Genomic DNA, 20,334 nt, shown 5'->3' with positions numbered 1-20,334 from the left:
GTCTCTCTGCCCACTCTGATACATCAGAGCCTATCTTGGCTCAGCCTGGCTCTTGCAATACACTGGAGACCATCCTGGCAGGATGGGGAGGAGATATAATTCCCGCTGTCCCCCTCCCCCACCACTCCCAGAGGTCTCACCTGTACACCTGATGCCAACAGCTGTCTCCGTCATCGAGAAGCCCACGGGGCACACTCGGGCCACCTCCTGACAGCCGCCATGGTTGCAGGTAAGGTCACAGCCGTACTCCCCACATGGTCCGTGGGTTTCTAGAGCAGGCATTGCATGGGTAAGCGTGCACCCTGTGGCAGTCCCAGCCACCCCCACCTCACCAGGATCCTCCTGAATTCTGTTGGGAGTAGCTCTGAAGGCAAACAGGCCTGGGTTTAAATCCAGCTCTGCCATTTACCAGCTGTGTGACCCGGGGCAAGACAATAACTTCTGTGTCTCAGTTTCTTCATCTATAAAATGGGCACAAAATGTCTACCTAATAGAGTTGTCTGAAGCTGAGATGCCAGGACCCATCTCAAGTGCTCACTGCCCAGCACATAACCTCAGTGCTCATTCATCTGTTCCCATCAGCCACTGCCCATCCCCAGTTACCTGGGCAGGTGGCCCCTTGCTCTCCATCCTGGCAGGAGCAGACGTTGGGAGCAATGCAGATGCCGCTCCCACAGCCGAAGGAGCAGAGGGCTGAGAGGAGAAGTGCAGGTGAGAGACAAGGGACTGGGGACCCCCGTCTGCCCCTCGGACCAGGGACTGAGGGCTGGCAACACACACTGCTGGAGGAGAAGGCTTGGGGCACAGGGACAAGCACTTACGCAGGGTGCAGTGTCCACCACCCATAGAGGGCGCCCAGCCAGGGCAGCAACCACTCCCGAACCCAGAGAGGCAGACGTGGGGGCCCAGCATGCGTCTGCAAGAGAAGAGAAAGCACTTTCCTCATCCTATACTAAAGGAGACATTGGTCAACAGGAAAGTCTCCCAGCCAGTCTGTAAGTCAATCAACGAACAGTTCTCAAGAACTGTCCGGAGGGGCAATGGGAAGTGCCAAAGAAAAATGACCCAGACAGTCTCTCCGGGAGGCAAGACAGACAAGTGTGAGACAATAGATACTGGCCTCCTACAGACATCTGCCACATGAACACACAGCAGAGTGGCCAGGAGAGGGGCCTCAGAGCTGAAGAAAGGCTGTGCAATGGATGAGGAGCCCCAGGGGTGGCTGCCTCAGGACCTTTGCACTTACAGTTCCTGCTCTAAGAAAGGTTCTTACGGCCGGGTGCAGTGGCTCATGCCCGTAATCCCAGCACTTTGGGAAGCCAAAGCAGGATGACCATTTTGAGCCCAGGAGTTTGAGACCAGTCTGGGCAACATGGCGAAACCTCGTCTCCACAAAAACTAGCTGGGCATGGTGACGCACACCTGTAGGGTCAGCTACTTGGGAGACTGAGGTGGAAGAATGGCTTGAGCCTGTGAGGCAGAGGTTGCAGCAAGCCAAGTTGGTGCCACTGCCCTCCAGCCTAGGTGACAGAGCCAGACCATCTCAAAAAAGAAAGAAAGAAAGAAAGATTCTTCCTCAGACACACACTGGGCTCCCTCTCTCCCTTCACCCAGATCTCTGCCCAAGGCACCTTCTCAGAGAGGCCTTCCTTGTCAACCCTTACTTTGCTTTATTCTCCACAACATTTACTTCCTGAGACAATAGATTAGTTTTTAATTTATGAATTCATTGTCTCCCCTACAATTCCCTGATGACAAGGGTTTCTTATCTATTTACCCCAGCACCCAGAGCAGTGCCTGGCATATAGTGGGTGTTCAATAAATGGCTGTTGAGGGAAAGGTTGAGAAGGGCAATGGCATAGGTGACATCTCTGGGGTGGGTGTGGGGTCATCAGTGAGCCGCCCAAAACTGGAGGCAGTGGGGGTCTGTTCAACCAGGAATGAGGTCCAGAAAGGGTGGGAAGCCAGATGCATCCAACTGGTGCTGGGTGCTGAGTGAGGCGTGACCATACAGCCATAAACAAGCTACTGCCCCCGCCTTCAAGGAACGTAGGGCAGACCAGGAGCCAGATGATAACAGCATAGAGTGACAAATGCCATAATGGAACGGGCTGTGGAGCCCTGAGGAGGGTCGGTGGGTTTCCTGGAAGGGCAGCATCTAGGCTGAGGTCAGAGAGAAAACTTTGGGAGGCCAAGGCAGGTGAATAACTTGAGGTCAGAAGTTTGAGAGCAGCCTGGTCAACCCAGCAAAATCCTGTCTCCACTAAAAAAAAAAAATAATAATACAGGCGGGGCACGGTGGCTCACGCTTGTAATCCCAGCACTTTGGGAGGCTGAGGCGGACGGATCACCTGAGGACAGGAGTTCGAGACCAGCCTGACCAACATGGGGAAACCTCATCTCTACTAAAAATACAAAATTAGCCGGGCATGGTGGCGCATGCCTGTGATCCCAGCTACTCGGGAGGCTGAGGCAGGAGAATCGCTTGAACCCAGGAGGCGGAGCTTGCGGTGAGCCGAGATCAAGCCATTGCACGCCAGCCTGGGTGACAGAGTAAGATTCTGTCTCAAAAAAAACACGTAGGGCAGCCAGTAAAAGAAGAGGAAGGGAGAGGGTGTTCCAGCAGGAGAAACAGCACAACTGCAGGGCCTCGAGGGGGACAGAGAGGACAACTGCAACCAGCTCCAGTCATGGACTGGACAGAGGGTGATGAAATCCAGCCTGGTTTGAGCTTCCAACCCCACCGCAACAGAAAACAAGAAACCCCTTCCCAACGGTGTTCCACCAGTGTTGAGAGCTGAGGGAAGATGATGCTGTGAGGCAGGCACTCTGTAAAGCACCCACTCTGCGCTGCGCACCGCACCAGGCACTGGGGACATGGGACAAGGCAAACTTATCGCGTTCTTGGGGAGAAGAATCTGTGCCAAAATGTGACAAGTATTCCGGAAAAGGAAGCTCAGGGCGCCATGGCAGCACAGAAAAGTCTGAGGAAAGCTGTCCCTGGGGCCTTTTTCCCTCTCTGAGGTCATCACAGAAGAAAGGGGGGCCCTCCTGCTGGCGGGAGCTGGCAGTGAAGCCTCACCCACCCCCTTGCTGGAGTGATTATGGCAGCAGTCTGACAAGGAGGGGACCAGGAGAATGAGCGGAGCCTTGGGACTCTCAGAAACCGACAGGCAGTGCCACCAAGGCGGCAGATAAAAGGGTGCCCAGGGAGGCTGATGGAGTCGAACTCTCAGGTGAGCCGGGACCGAGCACCCGCCAGAGCGCCCCAAGGAGCCTCCTAGGGCTGGTGACAGAGGGACAGGTGGTGGGAGCCTGTGGAACGCTGCGGCGCCGGGGCCGGATCTGAGCAGGAACTGGCGGTGGCTGTGGAACACACGTGCGAGTTGCAAGCTTGGCCGGGCCGCCCCCGCTGTGCGCCCCCCGGAGGACGTGGCCGCGGGCCAGGCCACCCGCTGACACCGTGTTCCCTAGCTCCGAGCATCACGCACACACGCTCACCGCCCCGCCGCCGCAGTCCAGGGGAAAGCACGCGCGGAGGGCGGCATTCCTCGCGAAAGACGGCGGAGGGGCATGCACCCCCACCCCCCACCCCGCCACGCGCGCACGCACGGACAGAAAACGAAAGGTGACCCAGAGACCCCGGCGGTTCCAAGGTCCACGACGTTCTTAGGGCCAAGACCTAGGGAAAGCCCCGCGCAGTGGGGGAGGCCAGGCGCTGCCCAGACAGAGCCATGGGCACGCTGCGGGGTGAGCCAGACAGTCCGGATACCAGATGGCACGTCCTGGGCTCCCCTCTCCGGAGGTCCGCGCTCCAGGGCACATTAGGAGTCACCCAGCGCCTGGACCTCCGTCCCCCTAGGTCCCAGTCAGGACAGCCCCAGCCAGGGGCGCACGAGGAGCACCCGCCTAGAGGCACAAGTTGCTGTCTCTTTGTCCCGTCCCCGAGCTATGCCCGCGCTGATAGCACCCCAGAGGAAGCCCCGACCCGTGGCTGCCTGCGGCTGCTAGGCGCCGCTCCACGCCTCTCGGCTGCACGCGGGTAGCGCTCTCCCGGGCGAGGGGGCGGGGAGGAGCTCGGGGCGCTTACCTCTCGGCCGCGAAGTGCCCGGGCGGCTTCCTCCCGGTGTAGCCTCGGGCTGGAGCCCCCGGCAGCAGAAGCGCGACACAGGCGGCCCGAAGAAGCAGTCCGGCCCACATGACCGGCGGCGGCGGGTCCCCCGGGCTGGGCTCAGCTCCTGCGCCGCGCGCGGGGGAGGGGGCTGCCGGCTCTCGCCCCTCCTCCTGGCGCCGCGGGGAGCGAACCAGCAATTCCCGAACTGGCAAGCGGAGCTGAGCAGGGGGGCTGGGGACGCCGAGAGGAGGGGCCGAGGGCCGCGAGGGGACGCGGCGGACGGCTTTGGGAGGGTCTCCGGCACCTCGAAGCGAAACACACAAAGGCAACGCCGTCCGCCTGCTGATGCCTCTCCGAGAGGCGCCGAGCCCGGGGCCGGGGCAAAGATCAGGGACCCCTGGGGGCGGGGTTTCGCCCTTGGCCCACACCCCCTGCCCGGGTTTGGGAGTCGGCTTCCTGCGAAGCGCTGACTGAGGGCGTCAGACCGAGGCCCCAGGAGGAAACAGACTTCAGGAATAAGGCTAGCGCCCGAGGCTGCGCGCCCCGGGCATGGCCCCTGTCGGTGGGACCTGAGACGCCTTGTTTTCATGAGGTGGGAACCGTGGAAATTCGAACCCAGGACGCCAGGTCGCTGCGCCGCTGGGCAGTTCTAGGCCTGCCTCCAGCCTGCCAGCAGGTCTGCACCCTAACACCGGAGTGCGTAGATCTGTAGGTCCAACCGCCCCCTGGCCGACGTGCGCTGATCTGTAGGTCCAACCGCTCCCTGGCCGGGGGCCCTAGCCACTCTTGAAGCCCCGGCCTCCTCTGGGCACCCAGGGGGCAGATGGCTGGCCTCCCGACTGCTGGTGGCAAGGCGATGAAGCAGCTGGCGCCGTTGGCAGTGGAGAGGCAGAAGCAGATCTGGAACGCTCCTTTTTGCCCCTTCTGCAGCTGCCCCAGGCTGTGGTCAGAGACTGGGGGTCCGCGTATTTAGGTAAGGAAGGGGTGCGGAAATGGGTGCGTGGAAATAAAAATCATCCCGCTGGGAGAAAGCTGAAAGGATAACTGATTTTACCTTCTGCTCCATGCAGTAATCTTTCCCTTAGCCACTCACAATTAGTCAAGATTTTGCTTAAATACTTCCAGGGGTAAGAAACTCACTACCTGTTAAGAAGCAGCCCATCCAGTTTTGAACCACATGTGTTTTAAAGTGTCTTCACTTCCCAGCTGAACAATCCCAGGTCCTTTAGCCTTCCTGCTACCTCTGCCTTTACTGAGGTGCTTAACATTGGTGGCCACAAATGGACATGGCATACCAGCGGTGGCCTGGACTCATGCCTCCTTCCTGCAGACAACGTATTTACTAATGCACCCTAATATTACTTTTGGCAACCCCATGATGTTAATTATGACACACTGAGTTTTCAGTAAAGAAAAACCGCAGGTGGCCCGGTGTGATGGCTCACGCCTGTAATCCCAGCACTTTGGGAGGCCAAGGCGGGTGTATTACCTGAGGTCAGGAGTTCCAGACCAGCCTAGCCATATGGTGACAGCCCATCTCTACTAAAAATACAGAAATTAGCTGGGCACGGTGGCGGGTGCCTGTAATCCCAGCTACTCAGGAGGTTGAGGCAGGAGAATTGCTTGAACCCGGGAGGCAGAGGTTGCAGTGAGCCAAGATGGTACCATTGCACTCTAGCCTGGGTGACAGAGCAAGACTGTCTCAAAAAAAACAAAAAAACAACAACAAAAAAAAACGCAGGCATTTTTTGTTGTGCTTTTACGTTATTTAAACACAAGCTGCCAAGTGGTCTTCCTACCTGAACCTGTGTGGCTACATTTTTGCAGACATTCACCTTGAGGCTTTATCTCACCTTGTTTGTTTTGGCCCATTTTCTAATCTAGTCAACATATTCTCAACAAGTAGGAGCCAAAATATTCTGTAATATAAGATGAATGCCACTTCCATCATATCCATTCTGAGTTCCAAGGACTCTCAGAATCCTAAGGCATCTTTCTCTCTTACGCCAAACATCTGAAGGTTGCACTTTCCCCCTCCACTGCCCCTAAACCACCAATGTCAAATAGGTGCTCTTTCTTCCTGGCCCTAGGGGAGCTACCCAAATTTTCAACAGGCATACACAGAACAAGTGTCCACATGACTGCCATATTTCATGCCATCTTCTTTCTCACACTCCAGCACACCTCAGCTACCTCTGTTCTTAGCTACATTATGGAGCCCCACCCACTCCACCTCACCCTGTAAAACTCACTCTCTGGCAGTTTGCTCCATATTGGCCAAAGAGCAGCTGCAATAGCTGAGATGCAACTTTGTGCTTGAAGAAAACCCACATCTACCCTAAGGAATTCAGGATACTTAATACATAGTAAATTCCTGTTAGTGAATCTCCAAATAACGTCCAAACTGCCCTTGGCATTTCTTTCATTTCCCCATAAAGTTGTGGTGACCTTATAGCATTCACCTTGCTCCTATCAACATTTGCCCCTTTAGTTTGGTTTTTGTTTTTCTTGCCTTTTTGTTTGACCCTGAGGTTTCTCAGTTTGGACACAGAGTCTCTTACTATTGTTCAAGACTAGTTCGGGCATATCCCTTGATTGCAGTTCCTGTGTTCCTTCCCCACTTCTGTGGCTTGTGGTTTCTCGGTAACAAAAGGGACCCTCCACCGAGGGTGGAGGATCCAAGTTGTTGTTGGCTGCAGAATGACGGCCTCTGGCTTGTGATCCCTCCAAATGGTCATGTGATGAGTCAGTGTTTCTATTATTCTCCCAAAGGTCCCTTCGTGCAGAGGCCTGGAGTGATGCTAGCTCATCAGCGCCTACATGGAATGGAGCTGTTCCAGCTGGCTAGAGCCATGCTCCAAAGACAACCTTTCACCCTAGAGAGGTGATTAATGGTTTTTAAGAGGGGATGTGGGAGTATGGCAGCAGAACATCAGTTTCCGAAGTTGGAATTCAATCCCGAGTGAATATACCCAAGAGTGTATGAAACAAAAAAACAGCAAAACATAGCAAGGACTCCACAAGCCTCCAAATTCAAGACAAGTCATTGACAACCTTCTTCAATAGCAGGTCTCAGCAGCTGCAGGTCAGACCACGAAAGTGCCCCAGAATGATCATCCCAACACATTCCAGTCTTTCTGATCATGACACCTTATAGTCAGCACTCCCACCTAGGATTAAATTTTTACAATGTGGAGACTGTTGCTTGCCTGCCTCATTAAAGCTGGCCTCTGGGGCGGGGAGGCCCTTTCAAATTCAAACCATGACTTTTAGAATTCAAATCACAATGTTAGGCTTCCAGTTCAAACTGTGGTTTTTGAGATGCTGATTATTTTTTGTTAAGACCTTATCGTCCACCCCCAGAACTCTCAGAAGACTAAGGGGAAAAAAGGGTAGTAAAACACAAGGAATTCCTTCAGGGAAGGAAACTTCCTCCAGAAGACCCTCAAACCAGGGATGCTTCTTTGCTCTTTTCCTTTTAAGCTAGAATCTCTCAAAACCACAATTTGAACTTGTAACCACAATTTTCCTGACACTGTATCAAAGGCTGGTCTTAAAGGAGCCACCAATATGCCTAGGATCAACCCTACTCCACTGTGGGGACAGAGCAGCCTTTCTTCCCACTGGATCACTGGGAGAAACGTGGGCCCAGACACTGGCCCACCGAGCTGAAAAGAAGACAGGCTTTGTTTGCCAGACAGAAGAGTGAACCCCATATGTGCCCTACTCCTGCTGTATTTTCAAACCAAAAGCACCAAATGGTCACTTGATTAGATCAGAGGAAACAAAATGAGGGTTCAAAGGGCATGTGGCAACAAGCAGCTGGAAGGCACATGAGAAGCTACTAGGTGGCCTGCAGGCTAGATGACTAGACACTGCACACAGCTGGCTGTAAAACCAGGAAAGGCAGCCCAGGCCCAGCAGGTTACTGGCAGAGGCAAGTAAGAATCAAATGGTGTCAAGGACAACCAAAAAGACCAGTGAATTTCTAAACCCATCATCCTTGGGATCCCATCAAACAATCAGGTGATCAAGAAGAGGTATAGATGTCTTCACTTTCACTACCTGAAAAGAGTTGTTCTAACAGCAAGGGCAAGTGAATGCAACAGCTGCCATAAACAGTAGGATACTGCCTACGTTTGCAGTAAATTAGGAATAGTATACCTGAGGTCCTGGATAGCTGGGCAGGGTGAATAAAAGCAAAAACAAATGTACCTTTCTTCTTAGATTCTACTTTATTTGGTAAAACTCAGAAACTAACAATTCACATCCTCCCACCTCCTTCTTTCCGAAGAAGGCAGTTTGCAGAGACAAAAGGGCTGTGGTGTGGGGATCATCCACCATCTCCAGGTTTTACACACAGGCTGCCCATGGCCTGGCAGGCCTCTAGGCCTGATGCTCTCAGAGGCAATAGAAGAAAAGTAAAAGGAAGGTCTCACTTCACAGACAATGAAACCCTCCCAACCCTCTTCCCCACTACCCACAACTCCCTACACTGCCAATCTAAATAAAAAGAGGACAATGCATGGGTGTGAGATATACACACACACACATACACACACACACACACACACACACACACACACAGCTTCCTTTCAGCCAAAGAACTGCAAAATCCCTCCCTGGAAGGAGGACAACTGGCAACACCAATCAAGGCTTGGTGGTCCAAGGTGATGGCTGGAATCGTGTGAGACTGGTAAAAATCCAGGGAGAAAATGTTTCACCTTCAGCTCATTCCCAGGTCTCTATGAAGCCCGCCCCACTTCCACGTAGGGGAACTACGGCTCTGGGGGCAGCTGGCTTAGGGAAAGGCCTCCCATGGCCAAGAAGACAATAGTGGAGAGGAGGGGGAGGGCAGCAGGGCAAAGCCTTTGGGGAGGGTCAGAAAGGGGGCCCCCTGCCCTTGGCTAATGGATCCGAGTTAGCTCCTCCACAACCTTGATGAGGTCGTCTGCAGTGGCCTCTCGCTTCATACCGCTGCCATCGTCATACTGCAATGAGAAGACGGGCGGGGCTGTGAGGACCAAGAGGGCGCTCACCCACAGCTGGGGAAGGGAATGCCCCCAGTGAAGGAGGCACAAGACTCCACCATCGTCATGGCAGAGAAAGGACTCACCAGAAACCCACACCTCCCCCTGAGTGGTACAGGTCAGCAAGGACACCACCTGGTCTATTTCTCCCTCTTCGAGATTCTCCCTCTTCTGCTGTCCCTCAGACACCATCTCCAGTGAGCAATATCCTGAACTCCAGAATAGTGGCCATTTCTCCTCCCTACAGGATCCTGACCCTGCCTCCTACCTTTGGGTCTTGCCAGAGATCCCAGATGTGTCTTCATTGCTCAAGGATGGGGTTAACATGGGTAGAGTTACTAGCACAGCATCTGGTACCTAGTAGATACCCACAAGCCACAACTACAAACATCTCTTTTCCCTCAGACTCCACCTTCTATCTGGTAAGGATTACACAGAGGGCCCCTCGCACCTTGGAATTGAGGGGGAGAGGTGCCCAGAGACAGTCTCCTGGCATGCCCCAACCTGCACCGGACTTGTCCGGCCCAGGGCTAAACAACACACAGCTCACCTGTAGGTTTGCCACCACCTCCTGCATCTTGGGGCGGCTGATATCCAGGAAACTCTCAATCAAGTCACCATCGATGAAACCTGTGGCTGGTTCTGTCTTCCGCTCGGTGTGAAAGGATCTCCAGGTGGACGGGTGAGTTAAGGAACATGTGCTTATCAGGAAACACCTTCCTCAGTCACCCCCACCTTTGAATAAGACCACAATCTAAAAGCAATCATCAGGATTCAAAAGAAAATCACACTTTCCTTTCGCCTTGGTTTTTTTTGGACATTTTTGGAATTCAAAAAAATGTAAAAATATGACCTAATCTAATTGGTTCTCAATTGGGGTGATCTTCAAAACAGTTTTTAAAAGTACAGATCAAAGTCTATTAATGTGAAGACCATACGTGTATGCAAGTTCTTTAAACGTGCTCTAGGCAAAGCTGATGCACAAAAACCACTTGTATAAGTCTAGCCTCAGAGCTTCATAGAGGAGTCAGTGTGGTGGCAGCTCACGCCTGTGAACCCAACATTTTGGGAGGTTGAGGCAGGAGGATCGTTTGAGTCCAAAAGTTCAAGACCAAACCTGGGCAACACCATGAACTCCTGTCTCTACAAAAAACAAAAATTTTTTAAAATTAGCCAGGTGAGGCATGTGCTTATAGTCCCAGCTATTCGGGAGGCTGAGGTGGGAGAATCACATGAGCCCAGGGTGTCAAGGTTGCAGTGAGCCATGATCGTGTCACGGCACTCCAGCCTGGGCAACAGAGCAAGAACCCATCTCAAAAAAAAAAAAAAAAAAGAAGAAGAAAAGCAGCAGCTCCCTTGATGAATAAACTGAGATTCAGTGAGACAGGGCTGCCAAAAGTCTTGATAGTTAGCAAAAAACAATAAATCAGCCCATCAGCCCTCCTTGACTAGAGCCGGGCCAGAGTCACAGGCAGGAGCTCCTCCGACCTCCAGCGGGGGCAGGGAGGGCCCTTTATATCTCCTGTACTAAACCAACTTCCAATAGCACTTGGATTCTGGGGGTCCCAGGGTGGTAAATTCTTGCGCTTCAGCGTTTTCCGCTTCTTCACCTTTCCCTTTCTTCTGGTAGTCTCTCTAGTCTCAGACACTGTTGCCCTCAACCAAATCCCTGAAAGGATGTGCTCCTGTGTTGTGATCTAAACTTACATTTCACCTGCTACACCAAGGGCCAGAGGCGGACACATTTCAGGAATATAAATGTGCATTTCCAAGATGGACCAGCGGAAGCTGAGTGATAAGTGCTTTGGGAGTCAATATACTGTTCTATTGTGTATGTTTGAAATTTTCCACATGAAAAAGTCAAAAACAAAACAAAACAAAAAACCTGTTCTGTACAGGAACCTAATCAAGACATGTAGCAGCTTCCGGGTAATGTGACTCCATGTGCCACATATGCCGGGACATGCTTCCCAGCAAGGGGATGGCTCTGGGAAGGATATAAGGAGTGCTCGATCTTCCCCACACTTTTGATGACTTTATTGAGACGATTCTGCATGTCCAGCAGGAGGTTGTACCAGCTCTCTGACAGTGAGGTCACCAGCCCTGAAGAAGTGAAGGAGGCAGTGAGCTGCAGAGAGGTCAACCTCACAGCACGCATCCTCTACGTAAAGGGCAGCCCAGGCGAGCAGCTCGGGGAGGGCTAATGTGCTGCAGCCTCCTCTAGTAAACACCTAGGTCTTATCCAGTTGCTCTCCCCAGTCCCTCAGAATGGTGGTATCAGGAAGGAGGCCTGTGTGGGGGTATGCCCCACGGGGGTAACCTTACCTATCATGCCGTTGACCGTGCCAAAGAGCACCGAGCCTTGTGTGGGGGTGGAAGTCTCACCCAGATTTTGCATTACCAGAGAGCCGTGGCAAAAGACATTGACAAACTCGCCCAGGTGGAAAAGACCAACCTCCTGGAGGTGCTGCCGCTCCTCGTCCGTGGTGGCAGCGCTGAAAGGTGGTGAGAAAGTAAGTTTCTGAACCTCCTGTTTCCACCACAGGCCCTGAGACAGGACCACGTGCAGTGGTCACGGTGCTGAACTTCCCTGGGAAGCTGACATACTCCACAGTAGGGGAGCCAGTCTAAAGAGGTGGATTTCTGTCACCTTTTACTCTCTCACAAGGAACGTTCTATCTCTGTAAAGAGGAGCACCTGAACCTGACACAGAACCCAATGCTTGTATCCACCAGAGACCTGGGAGCTCCCAACCTCCCCACCACTCCCAGAGCTGGCCACTACTCACCTGTCCTTTTGACACACAAACAAGTTAAAGGCATTTTCGGCCCCCAGAAAATTGTCATCATCCAAGATTTCCACAGCACTCATCCAGTTGGGATTAAAGTCTCGAGCAATCTTAAAACAGACAAGGTGAAACAAGAAAACACAATCAGAAGTTTGCATGGAATCCAGTTCTAGGACTTGTGTTTCCTTTATTCAGGAGCAAGGCCCCACCCTGCAGAAGATGTAGCCCAGTGTTCAACAAGTGTCGCCCTAGAGGGATTCTCCCCCGACCTCTCTGCCAACGCAGCCCATTTGATTGCCAACTGCCCAGAGATGGAGCCTACTCAGAGTTCGAGTTGGGAGTCTCTAAAAATACTTAATCAAGGTAGAATGTCTGCTCCACAGAAAACATTTCTGCCCCTAATACTCGGCTGGATTATCCTTCCCCACCAGAGACACTTGCAGGGGCCATGGCTCAAGAAAGAAGTCTGCTCCCATCCCCCACCAGCATCACCTCTTCAAAGTTTCCTTCCATGGGCTTGTAGGCAAGCAGCAGCACTGAGCGCATAAGGTCGCCCACCAGGATGAAGTCGCCCTTGGTCTTCAGGTAGAGGGCCATGATGTTGTTGTAGTGGTTGCACTCAGTGCGCAGCTCCTTCTCTGTTGTCCACTCATAGAGCCGCACCTGGGAAGGGCATTGTCTCTCTCAGTCAAAGGGGCCAGAGCACTCTCAGAACGACTGCCCCCCGACTCCTCGACCCTCCATCTACAGCACCACTTCTCAAAGTGCAATGCGGGACAGGAACCAGTTTTATGAGGCACTGGGGTAAACATTTATTATTTCGCTATTGTACATTTATGGAATATGAAAACACGATGAACACACCAAACTAGGAATACAAGACTTTCCAAGTTTTCCTTTACACAAAACAATAAGTCCATGTAAAGGAAACAGTAATGTGGGTAGCCGGGCTTGGTTGCATACACCTGTAATCCCAGCAACTCAGGAGGCTGAGACATAAGAATTGCATGAACCCAGGATGCAGTGAACTGAGATCATGCCACTGCATCCAAACCTAGGTGACACAGCGAGACTCTGTCTCAAAAAAAAAGAAAGAAAGAAAGAAAGAAAAGTCCAACAGAAAACATTGTCAAGGTCGGGTGCGGTGGCTCAAGCCTGTAATCCCAGCACTTTGGGAGGCCGAGACGGGCGGATCACGAGGTCAGGAGATCGAGACCATCCTGGCTAACACGGTGAAACCCCGTCTCTACTAAAAAATACAAAAAACTAGCCGGGCGCGGTGGCGGGCGCCTGTAGTCCCAACTACTCGGGAGGCTGAGGCAGGAGAATGGCGTGAACCCGGGAGGTGGAGCTTGCAGTGAGCTGAGATCCGGCCACTGCACTCCAGCCTGGGCGGCAGAGCGAGACTCCGTCTCAAAAAAAAAAAAAAAAAAAAAAGAAAACATTGTCAAATAACTAAAGGAACCCAAAGAACTTGATTCTATGGCCACCCTCTACCATCCCACAAGAGGGAAAAAGAAACTGTGCGGCCGGACATGGTGGCTCACGCCTGTAATCCCAGCACTTTGGGAGGCCGAGATGGGCAGATCACACGGTCAGGAGATGGAGACCATCCTGGCTAACGTAGTGAAACACCGTCTCTACTAAAAATACAAAAAAAAAAAAAAATTAGCCGGGCATGGTGGCGGGCGCCTGTAGTCCCAGCTACTTGGGAGGCTGAGGCAGAAGAATGGCGTGAACCTGGGAGGCGGAGCTTGTAGTGAGCCAAGATCGCACCACTGCACTCCAGCCTAAGGGACAGAGTGAGACTCCGTCTCGAAAAAAAAAAAACATGCTTTTTTCTGTCTCCACCGTAGTGCTTCTTCAATTACAACCACATCTCCAAAAGAATGAAGATGCTTTATCATCAGTAGACAAATGGAGAGATACTTGGCATGGCCCAGTGCTGAAGAAGACAGACTCAACCCATCTGAACTGACAAGCCTTCCCTGGCACATCCTTCAGGATCCAGATAATCCCCATGGCCTCTGCACATCTAGAAACTCCTGAGTAGAACATATTAATTAAACCACAATTTCTCAAGATTTGTCCAAAGAACCCTAGCAACACAGGAATATATTCCAAGAGTCATTTGTAATAATTACAATGGTTGGCCAGGCACGGTGGCTCACACCTGTAATCCCAGCACTTTGGGAGGCTGAGGCAGGCTGATCATGAGGTCAGGAGGTCGAGACCATCCTCGCCAACATGGTGAAACCCCATCTCTACTAAAAATACAAAAATTAGCTAGGCATTGTGATGCATGCCTGTAATCCCAGCTACTCGGGAGGCTGAGGCAGGAGAATTGCTTGAACTAGGGAGGTGGAGGTTGCAGTGAGCCAAGATTACACCACTGCACTCCAGCCTGGCAACAGAGCAAGACTCCATCTCATAAATACATACATACATACATATATACATACATACATACTATGGTTACCACACCTCTATCACAGGGTACAAGGTACCTCCAGAGTGCCCCCTCTTCAGGTAAGCCCACCCTGCTGGGCCTACACACCTCCAACAGGGAGAGTGAAGGTGGGGGGCCTCAGAGTTCCACATGTTCCTGCAAACACCTGCCACCACTCTCTCTCCACACTCTCAACCTCCCCATCGCCTTGGAGAGAGTCAAGACCAAGGCCAGATACCGCCAGAAGCCCAAGACTCCCATTCTCTTCCCAAAAGGTTGTAGATTTCCACTGTTCAACATGGTAGTCACTAGCCACACATGGCTATGAAACATTTGAAATGTGCCTAGTCCATGCTGAGATGTGTTCTGACTGTAAAATACATACCAGATTTTTGAATTATTAGTATGAAAAACTGTAAAATATCTTGTGTTTTTTATACGGATTACATGTGGAAATGCTAATATTTTAGATAGTGGGTTAAATAAAATACCTTATTCATTTCACCTGATTGTTTGTGCATTTGTTAATGTGGCTACTAGAAAATTTAGAATGACATACATTACTCATATAGTATTTCTATTGGCCAGCCACAGAATAGATATGTCCTCACCTGACCTCAATGCCACCCTCCACCCTCCTAATCCCTGTGCCCACTCACTGCACCCTCTGGAACAGTCATTAATCATGGACAGCCTCTTCTCTGGGCAAACCCTTCACCTTCTCATTCTAACCGATATCCATGGCTCTTTCCTAAGGGCCTTGTGGCACTCTTGTCTGTTTTCTCTTCCACTGTCCCTCGTAACACTGGAACAGGAGGTAGCACAGTCTCCCATGCTCCTCGTCTGCTCTTTCAGACTTGTCACTCCCTCCCTTGAAACACCAGTTTTGAGGCTCATACCACCAGACCACACAACCACCATCACCCACTAAAGCAGTCACCTGAATTCCCACCCCACCCATCACTCTCTCCCACACAACCTCCTATAAGTGTTGATGACTATAATATTCACAGAGAAGGTCCTTCTAATACCCTCACATCTTAGCTTTTCTGACCCCTCCTTTCCCACTTAGTCCACTCTTATGACCACCTCTTAAAGCCTGGCATTACAAGTAACCGCACTCTTCCTGAATCTTGTGTCCTCCACTCTGCCTCTTCTCAGATGCCCATAGTCCACCACCATAATCACATAGTAACTGTCTTGCAGATTCTAATGCCCTGACCCCTCTCCCCTTTCTCATGCTCACCCAACAAAACTCGACTTGGATAAAATTTTCATCTTCCACCACAGGTAAGAAAAACCAACAGGATGACTGTTCTTTTAAATTCAAGACTAATAACTGAAAGGGGGTTCCTAAACCTCTCAGGAATCATGCATTTTCCTACTCCATTCACTCTTCTGGTCCTAAAACAATGAATTCATCCTTTTTCCACTCTACTCAAATTGCCAATACTTCCTTCCCATCTTCTCTCTCAGCAATTTTACAGAGAACAGAGACACAGCCAAAAGGGCATTTTCATGAACTTCCATGTCTGTTCCCTTCTCTACCACTGGGTTTGAGATCCCACCTCCTTTTGCCTGGCCAAGAACAATGGCTCTCTTTCTAACATCAGTCCCATCAGCATAGAAAACATGCAGCAGTGTTTCCCAGCTTGAAAACTTAAAAACAGAAAATTATTATCCTGAAATTTCCCTGTCCACATCACTCTCTCCTTTACTGCAAAACTCCTTGAGGGGTTTTCTGTACCAGCCTCCTTTCCTCCTACTCTCCGTTGAGCCGACTGCAATCAGGTTTCTAGCGCCACCACTCAACCAAGAGTTCTGATCAAGTTTACCACTGACTTCCATGTTACTAATCTTTATGTTACCTGACCTGCCGGCAACACTTGCAGTTTACCAATTCCCTCCTGCTTCAAATACTTTTTCTCCATGGCTTCCAAAACACTATTCTCTTGGTTCTCCTACTTCACAAGTCACCCTTCGTTTGGCTGGATCTTCACCCTGTCTTTGAAATACTGGACAGCTCCAGGGCTATCTTCAGATCCTGTCTCTACGGGCTCTCAGCAGATGGTCTGGCGATGTCAACCAGACTTTTAGCTTTAACTGCCATGCTAGTATCTGCAGTGTACCTCTTCCCTGGATTCCATACCTCCCTCACTGTTACCTAGTGAACATCTCCACTTAGATAACCACTGAAACTGAGTATATCCAGAACCTCTGGTTTCCACTCCAAACCTGCTGCACTATCTTTCCATCAGTAAATGGCAAAGCCAAAACCCCTGACACTTTATTCCTCTGCCTCTCATACCTCATCTTCAATCTATCGAAGTCCTTCAATCCTACCCTCATGATATAAGCAGAATGTGACTACTCTTCTTCATCTCCTCCATCATCGCCTGGTCCCAGCAACCACCAACCACATCTGGATTACTAGAAGAGCCTCCCCTAACTGACCTATTCTACCACTGCTTCTACCCCTGCTCCCCTATAGCCTTTCCAGAGAAGCAACATTATCTTTTAAAACACAAGTTCAATCATGTTCAAACCCTTGCTCAAACCCTCCAGAGGTTGCCATCACGCTCTGAATAAAACACTGACAAGCCTACCAGGCTCTTCACGCTCTGGTCCCTGGCTGTCCACTGGACTCATCTCTCACCAGACCATCAGCTCAGTCCCCGCAGACACCAGGCCCGCCCACTCTCGCCTGTGACCTACCACCCCTTGCTTCCTTGTCTTCCCCAAGCACAGGTAGGGTTCTTACCTCCCTTCATTTTGGAATCTGCTCAAATGCCACTGTGTATCCATGAGACCCTCCCAACCATGTGATATGAAACAGCAAACCCCACTTCCCATGTTCATCCCGGCATTCCTCCAGTCCTGTGCCCCTTTTATTTCTCACCATTTCATGTACTATGTACTTTATTTGCTCAAAAACTCCAAAAGGGCAGCTCACTGTCCATTTTGTTTGCTGCTATCGCCCTACTCCAAAACATCAAGTTGTCCATTTTCGATATACAAAATTTTTGTCAATTATACCTCAATAAAGATGGAAAAAAACTTTTTAGCAAGGGAGGTAGGGTCATGGCAGAAGCAGTGGAATATTTCAAAGGACTAGCTTTCAGGGATGCACTCAGGATATTCTGATTTGGCTCATTTTCTTTTGGCATGGAACACCCTACATGCAGGGACCATAGGTCTCACTCGTTTCTCAAGTCCCACAGCACTCAGGATCTGAAACACATGGGGGTTCATGTAACCTAGTTCAATGCCTGGTTCAACCTCAGTTTCCCAGATTCTCAACTCAGAGATCTATCCTCCACACCCACTACTTTGTTCTCCTTCAAATCTGACACACACGTGGCACCGGACAACCTAAGAGAGACACATTCTGCAGACAATGATGGGCAGCCTAAAGTAAGTACCAAGTGGTCCAGGCCTCACCGTGCTATTGATGCTGGCTAACAGCTTCCCGTTAAATTCCACCATAGAGTACACGGCCCCTTTCACTTCCTTTTCAGCCACAGTCTGTAGTTTTCCTGGGGGTGGAAAAAATATGTTTGAGTCTCTCTATAAGCCCATACTTTACCTTGTCAAAAGAATCCTCTGGTTGCCCCTCTGGTACTAATTCTTGCCCCCGCAAAGCCACTCGTCTAAAAAAACAACACAGACTCAGTATCTACTGGAGTTAACCACCATCTGAAGTATGAGCCCCAAGATAAAGTGCAGAGAAATACACTTGGTGTCTAGGATCTGCCCCCCACCCTGAAACTCTACATCTCTCTCTCAAGATGGAAACCAAATCCGATTTCACCTATCTGATCTGAGATTTCCAGGCTGATAGTCTTTAGAGCCCTCTTGGGTGGGAGTAATGAGAAAAGATATTAAAAGATAAACACAGTGCTGAAGCTGGAAAGAGCACCTAAATGCCTGAGCAACCAAGTGGAAAACAATTCTAGGATTCTTAATTTTTACACCTGTCGTCACTAGATTCCCTTACCCATCATTCACTTCTCCCACCCCTCCTTTTGTTCTTTTGGCCTTTCAAAGACTAGCAAAGAAAGAAATGTAAGCTAAATTTTACTGTGTACTGTTCACATGCTCCAAAATTCAATCAAATAAAGAAGAGAACTGCTCTTTACAGCAATGAACCCAACTTCTTCTACTGCTTAACTGAGGCTCTCTGAAACCTCACAATGGCCTGCTGACTTTCTCAGCATTTCACATCCCTCAGAAACCGGAGAGTGCGCCCCCTTACCATCCGAATACTGAAAGACCACAATGCGACCCTGCTTGGGCTCTGCCTCTTCAGGATACACCATTGCTGTGCCCACAATGAAGTAAGTGTTGGGGTCTTTGCCCAGCTTGCAGGAGACCAGGCTGAGGGCATATTCATTCTGCAGAAACTGGTGAGCATGAAGCACTAAATAGAGAGTACAGAGATGACTATGTGACGATAGGTTACCCATATCTGCATGCACAAGTAACCATGTATTTCTGTGAGGCCTGCGGCTTAGGCAGTGACAAAGCGTGTGCCACCTGCTGTCCCTGTCTCATCAGATTATCCGTCCCCCACCAGCCTAAGCTAAGGAGAGGATGACCAGCCCTCCAAACTCACTGCCATCTCAAAGAGGTCCCACCCCTCCTTTCTGTTCCTCCTGGGATAATCTGCCACATCTGTCAGGCTTTGTAGGTAACAGAGCCCAGAACAGCTGGATTAGGGAGGGCATAGATAAAAATTATCGAAAGAGCTCATGTGCACCTTCAAAGGTGTGTTGGTCAATGATAAGTAGGTTGTGCACCTCCACCTCTTCTCCAAAGGAGGTCTCATGAGGAGCAGTGCTGCTGGAGAACAGCTTGCTGGAGCTGACACTGCTGGAAAGAGCCTGCAAACAGAGAGAATGCACATCATCCTTCTCAAACGCGGAAGAGGCGCTGAGACATCATTGTGAGGGGACCCGTCAGATTGGGACAGAGGCTGCAGCTAGCCAAGAACTCTGATGGCTGGCAGCTCAAGGAGTCTGAGGAGAATGTTTCAGAGGAAACATACAGTTGAAACATCAATCTGAAACACAGTAAAATTCTAAGGGTCATTAAAGACAAAACAGTGATGCTGCAAGTCAATCAAATACAGTTAAAAAGGAACTCAAGTGACCTAATAAAGGGACAGACTCCACTGCCCTCAATGGGAAGAGGAGCAGGGCACTTCAACTAAAAACAGAAGCCATGAAGACTTCAACTCTGGACTACAGAGGGAGGTCCTATCGCAGACGTATGGAAACAAGAAAGGTGGAGAATACATGGAAGAAAATGACCAGCTGGTATCTCCACTGAGCCTAGTTATGTGTAGCTCCAGACTGTCCTGTTATCTGCCTCATTCTGCAGGTAAGAAAACTGAAGTTCAGGCTTTCCCAAGGTCACACAGCTAGCAATAAACCTGGAAGCCAGGCCACGCACAGTGGCTCACGCTTGTAATTCCAGCACTTTGGGAGGCCGAGGTAGGTGGATCAAAAGGTCAAAAGTTCGAGACCAAGCTGGCCAACACAGTGAAACCCCATCTCTACTAAAAACACAAAAATTAGCTGGGCATGGTGGCACATGCCTGTAATCCCGGCTACTCGGGAGGCTGGGGCAGGAGAATCACTTGAACCTGGGAGGTAGAGGTTGCAGTGAGCCAAGATTGCGCCACTGCACTCCAACCTGGGCAACAGAGTGAGACTCCGTCTCAAAAAAATAAATAAAATAAAATAAAATAAAATAAAAAAATAAAATAAAATAAATAAAATTTAAAAAATAAAATAAAATAAAATAAACCCAGTAGGCACTTTTGAAAAGCTGGTTTCTATCTTTAAAAAAAAAAAAAAAAAAAAAAACCTGGAAGTCCGTTCTGTCGGACTCCAAACCCCATGCTCCTCCCCTATTCTACTACTCTGCCCTACAAAGGACCCAAAATGAT

General features: G+C 50.4%; 3 protein-coding genes across 5 annotated transcripts in view; 1 reads left to right on the top strand and 2 right to left on the bottom strand.

Annotated features, from left to right (window-relative positions):
* VWCE (von Willebrand factor C and EGF domains) overlaps nt 1-4,580 on the bottom strand; it is a 38,175-nt gene extending 33,595 nt beyond the window's left edge. Inside the window, exons 1-4 of the mRNA XM_050756881.1 lie at nt 4,091-4,580; nt 822-916; nt 604-693; nt 141-269 (exon numbers count right to left, since the gene is read on the bottom strand). Coding sequence (XP_050612838.1) covers nt 141-269; nt 604-693; nt 822-916; nt 4,091-4,200 — 424 coding nt within the window. The 5' untranslated portion in view covers nt 4,201-4,580. The remainder of the gene's footprint in view (nt 1-140; nt 270-603; nt 694-821; nt 917-4,090) is intronic.
* SDHAF2 (succinate dehydrogenase complex assembly factor 2) overlaps nt 1-20,334 on the top strand; it is a 183,472-nt gene that overhangs the window by 26,872 nt on the left and 136,266 nt on the right. Inside the window, exon 1 of one of the 2 annotated variants that reach the window (XM_050757045.1) lies at nt 4,342-4,345. The exons of the other annotated variant lie outside the window; for it this stretch is intronic. The gene's annotated coding sequence lies outside the window, so the exon portion shown is untranslated. Of the gene's footprint in view, nt 1-4,341; nt 4,346-20,334 lie in introns of those variants that run through there. 2 annotated transcript variants of the gene reach the window in all.
* The window catches only part of DDB1 (damage specific DNA binding protein 1), a 35,240-nt gene continuing 23,236 nt past the window's right edge, over nt 8,331-20,334 (bottom strand). For both annotated transcript variants that reach the window (XM_050756879.1, XM_050756880.1), the window contains exons 19-27: nt 19,141-19,264; nt 18,637-18,801; nt 17,823-17,917; nt 12,425-12,595; nt 11,933-12,042; nt 11,470-11,639; nt 11,145-11,247; nt 9,695-9,818; nt 8,331-9,105 (exon numbers count right to left, since the gene is read on the bottom strand). In XM_050756879.1, the coding sequence (XP_050612836.1) occupies nt 9,022-9,105; nt 9,695-9,818; nt 11,145-11,247; nt 11,470-11,639; nt 11,933-12,042; nt 12,425-12,595; nt 17,823-17,917; nt 18,637-18,801; nt 19,141-19,264 (1,146 nt within the window). In that variant the 3' untranslated portion in view covers nt 8,331-9,021. The remainder of the gene's footprint in view (nt 9,106-9,694; nt 9,819-11,144; nt 11,248-11,469; nt 11,640-11,932; nt 12,043-12,424; nt 12,596-17,822; nt 17,918-18,636; nt 18,802-19,140; nt 19,265-20,334) is intronic.

The sequence above is a fragment of the Macaca thibetana genome, chromosome 14 (genome assembly GCF_024542745.1).
Source record: "Macaca thibetana thibetana isolate TM-01 chromosome 14, ASM2454274v1, whole genome shotgun sequence".
Lineage (NCBI taxonomy): Eukaryota > Metazoa > Chordata > Mammalia > Primates > Cercopithecidae > Macaca > Macaca thibetana.
This window is presented reverse-complemented; position numbering and strand designations above follow the sequence as displayed.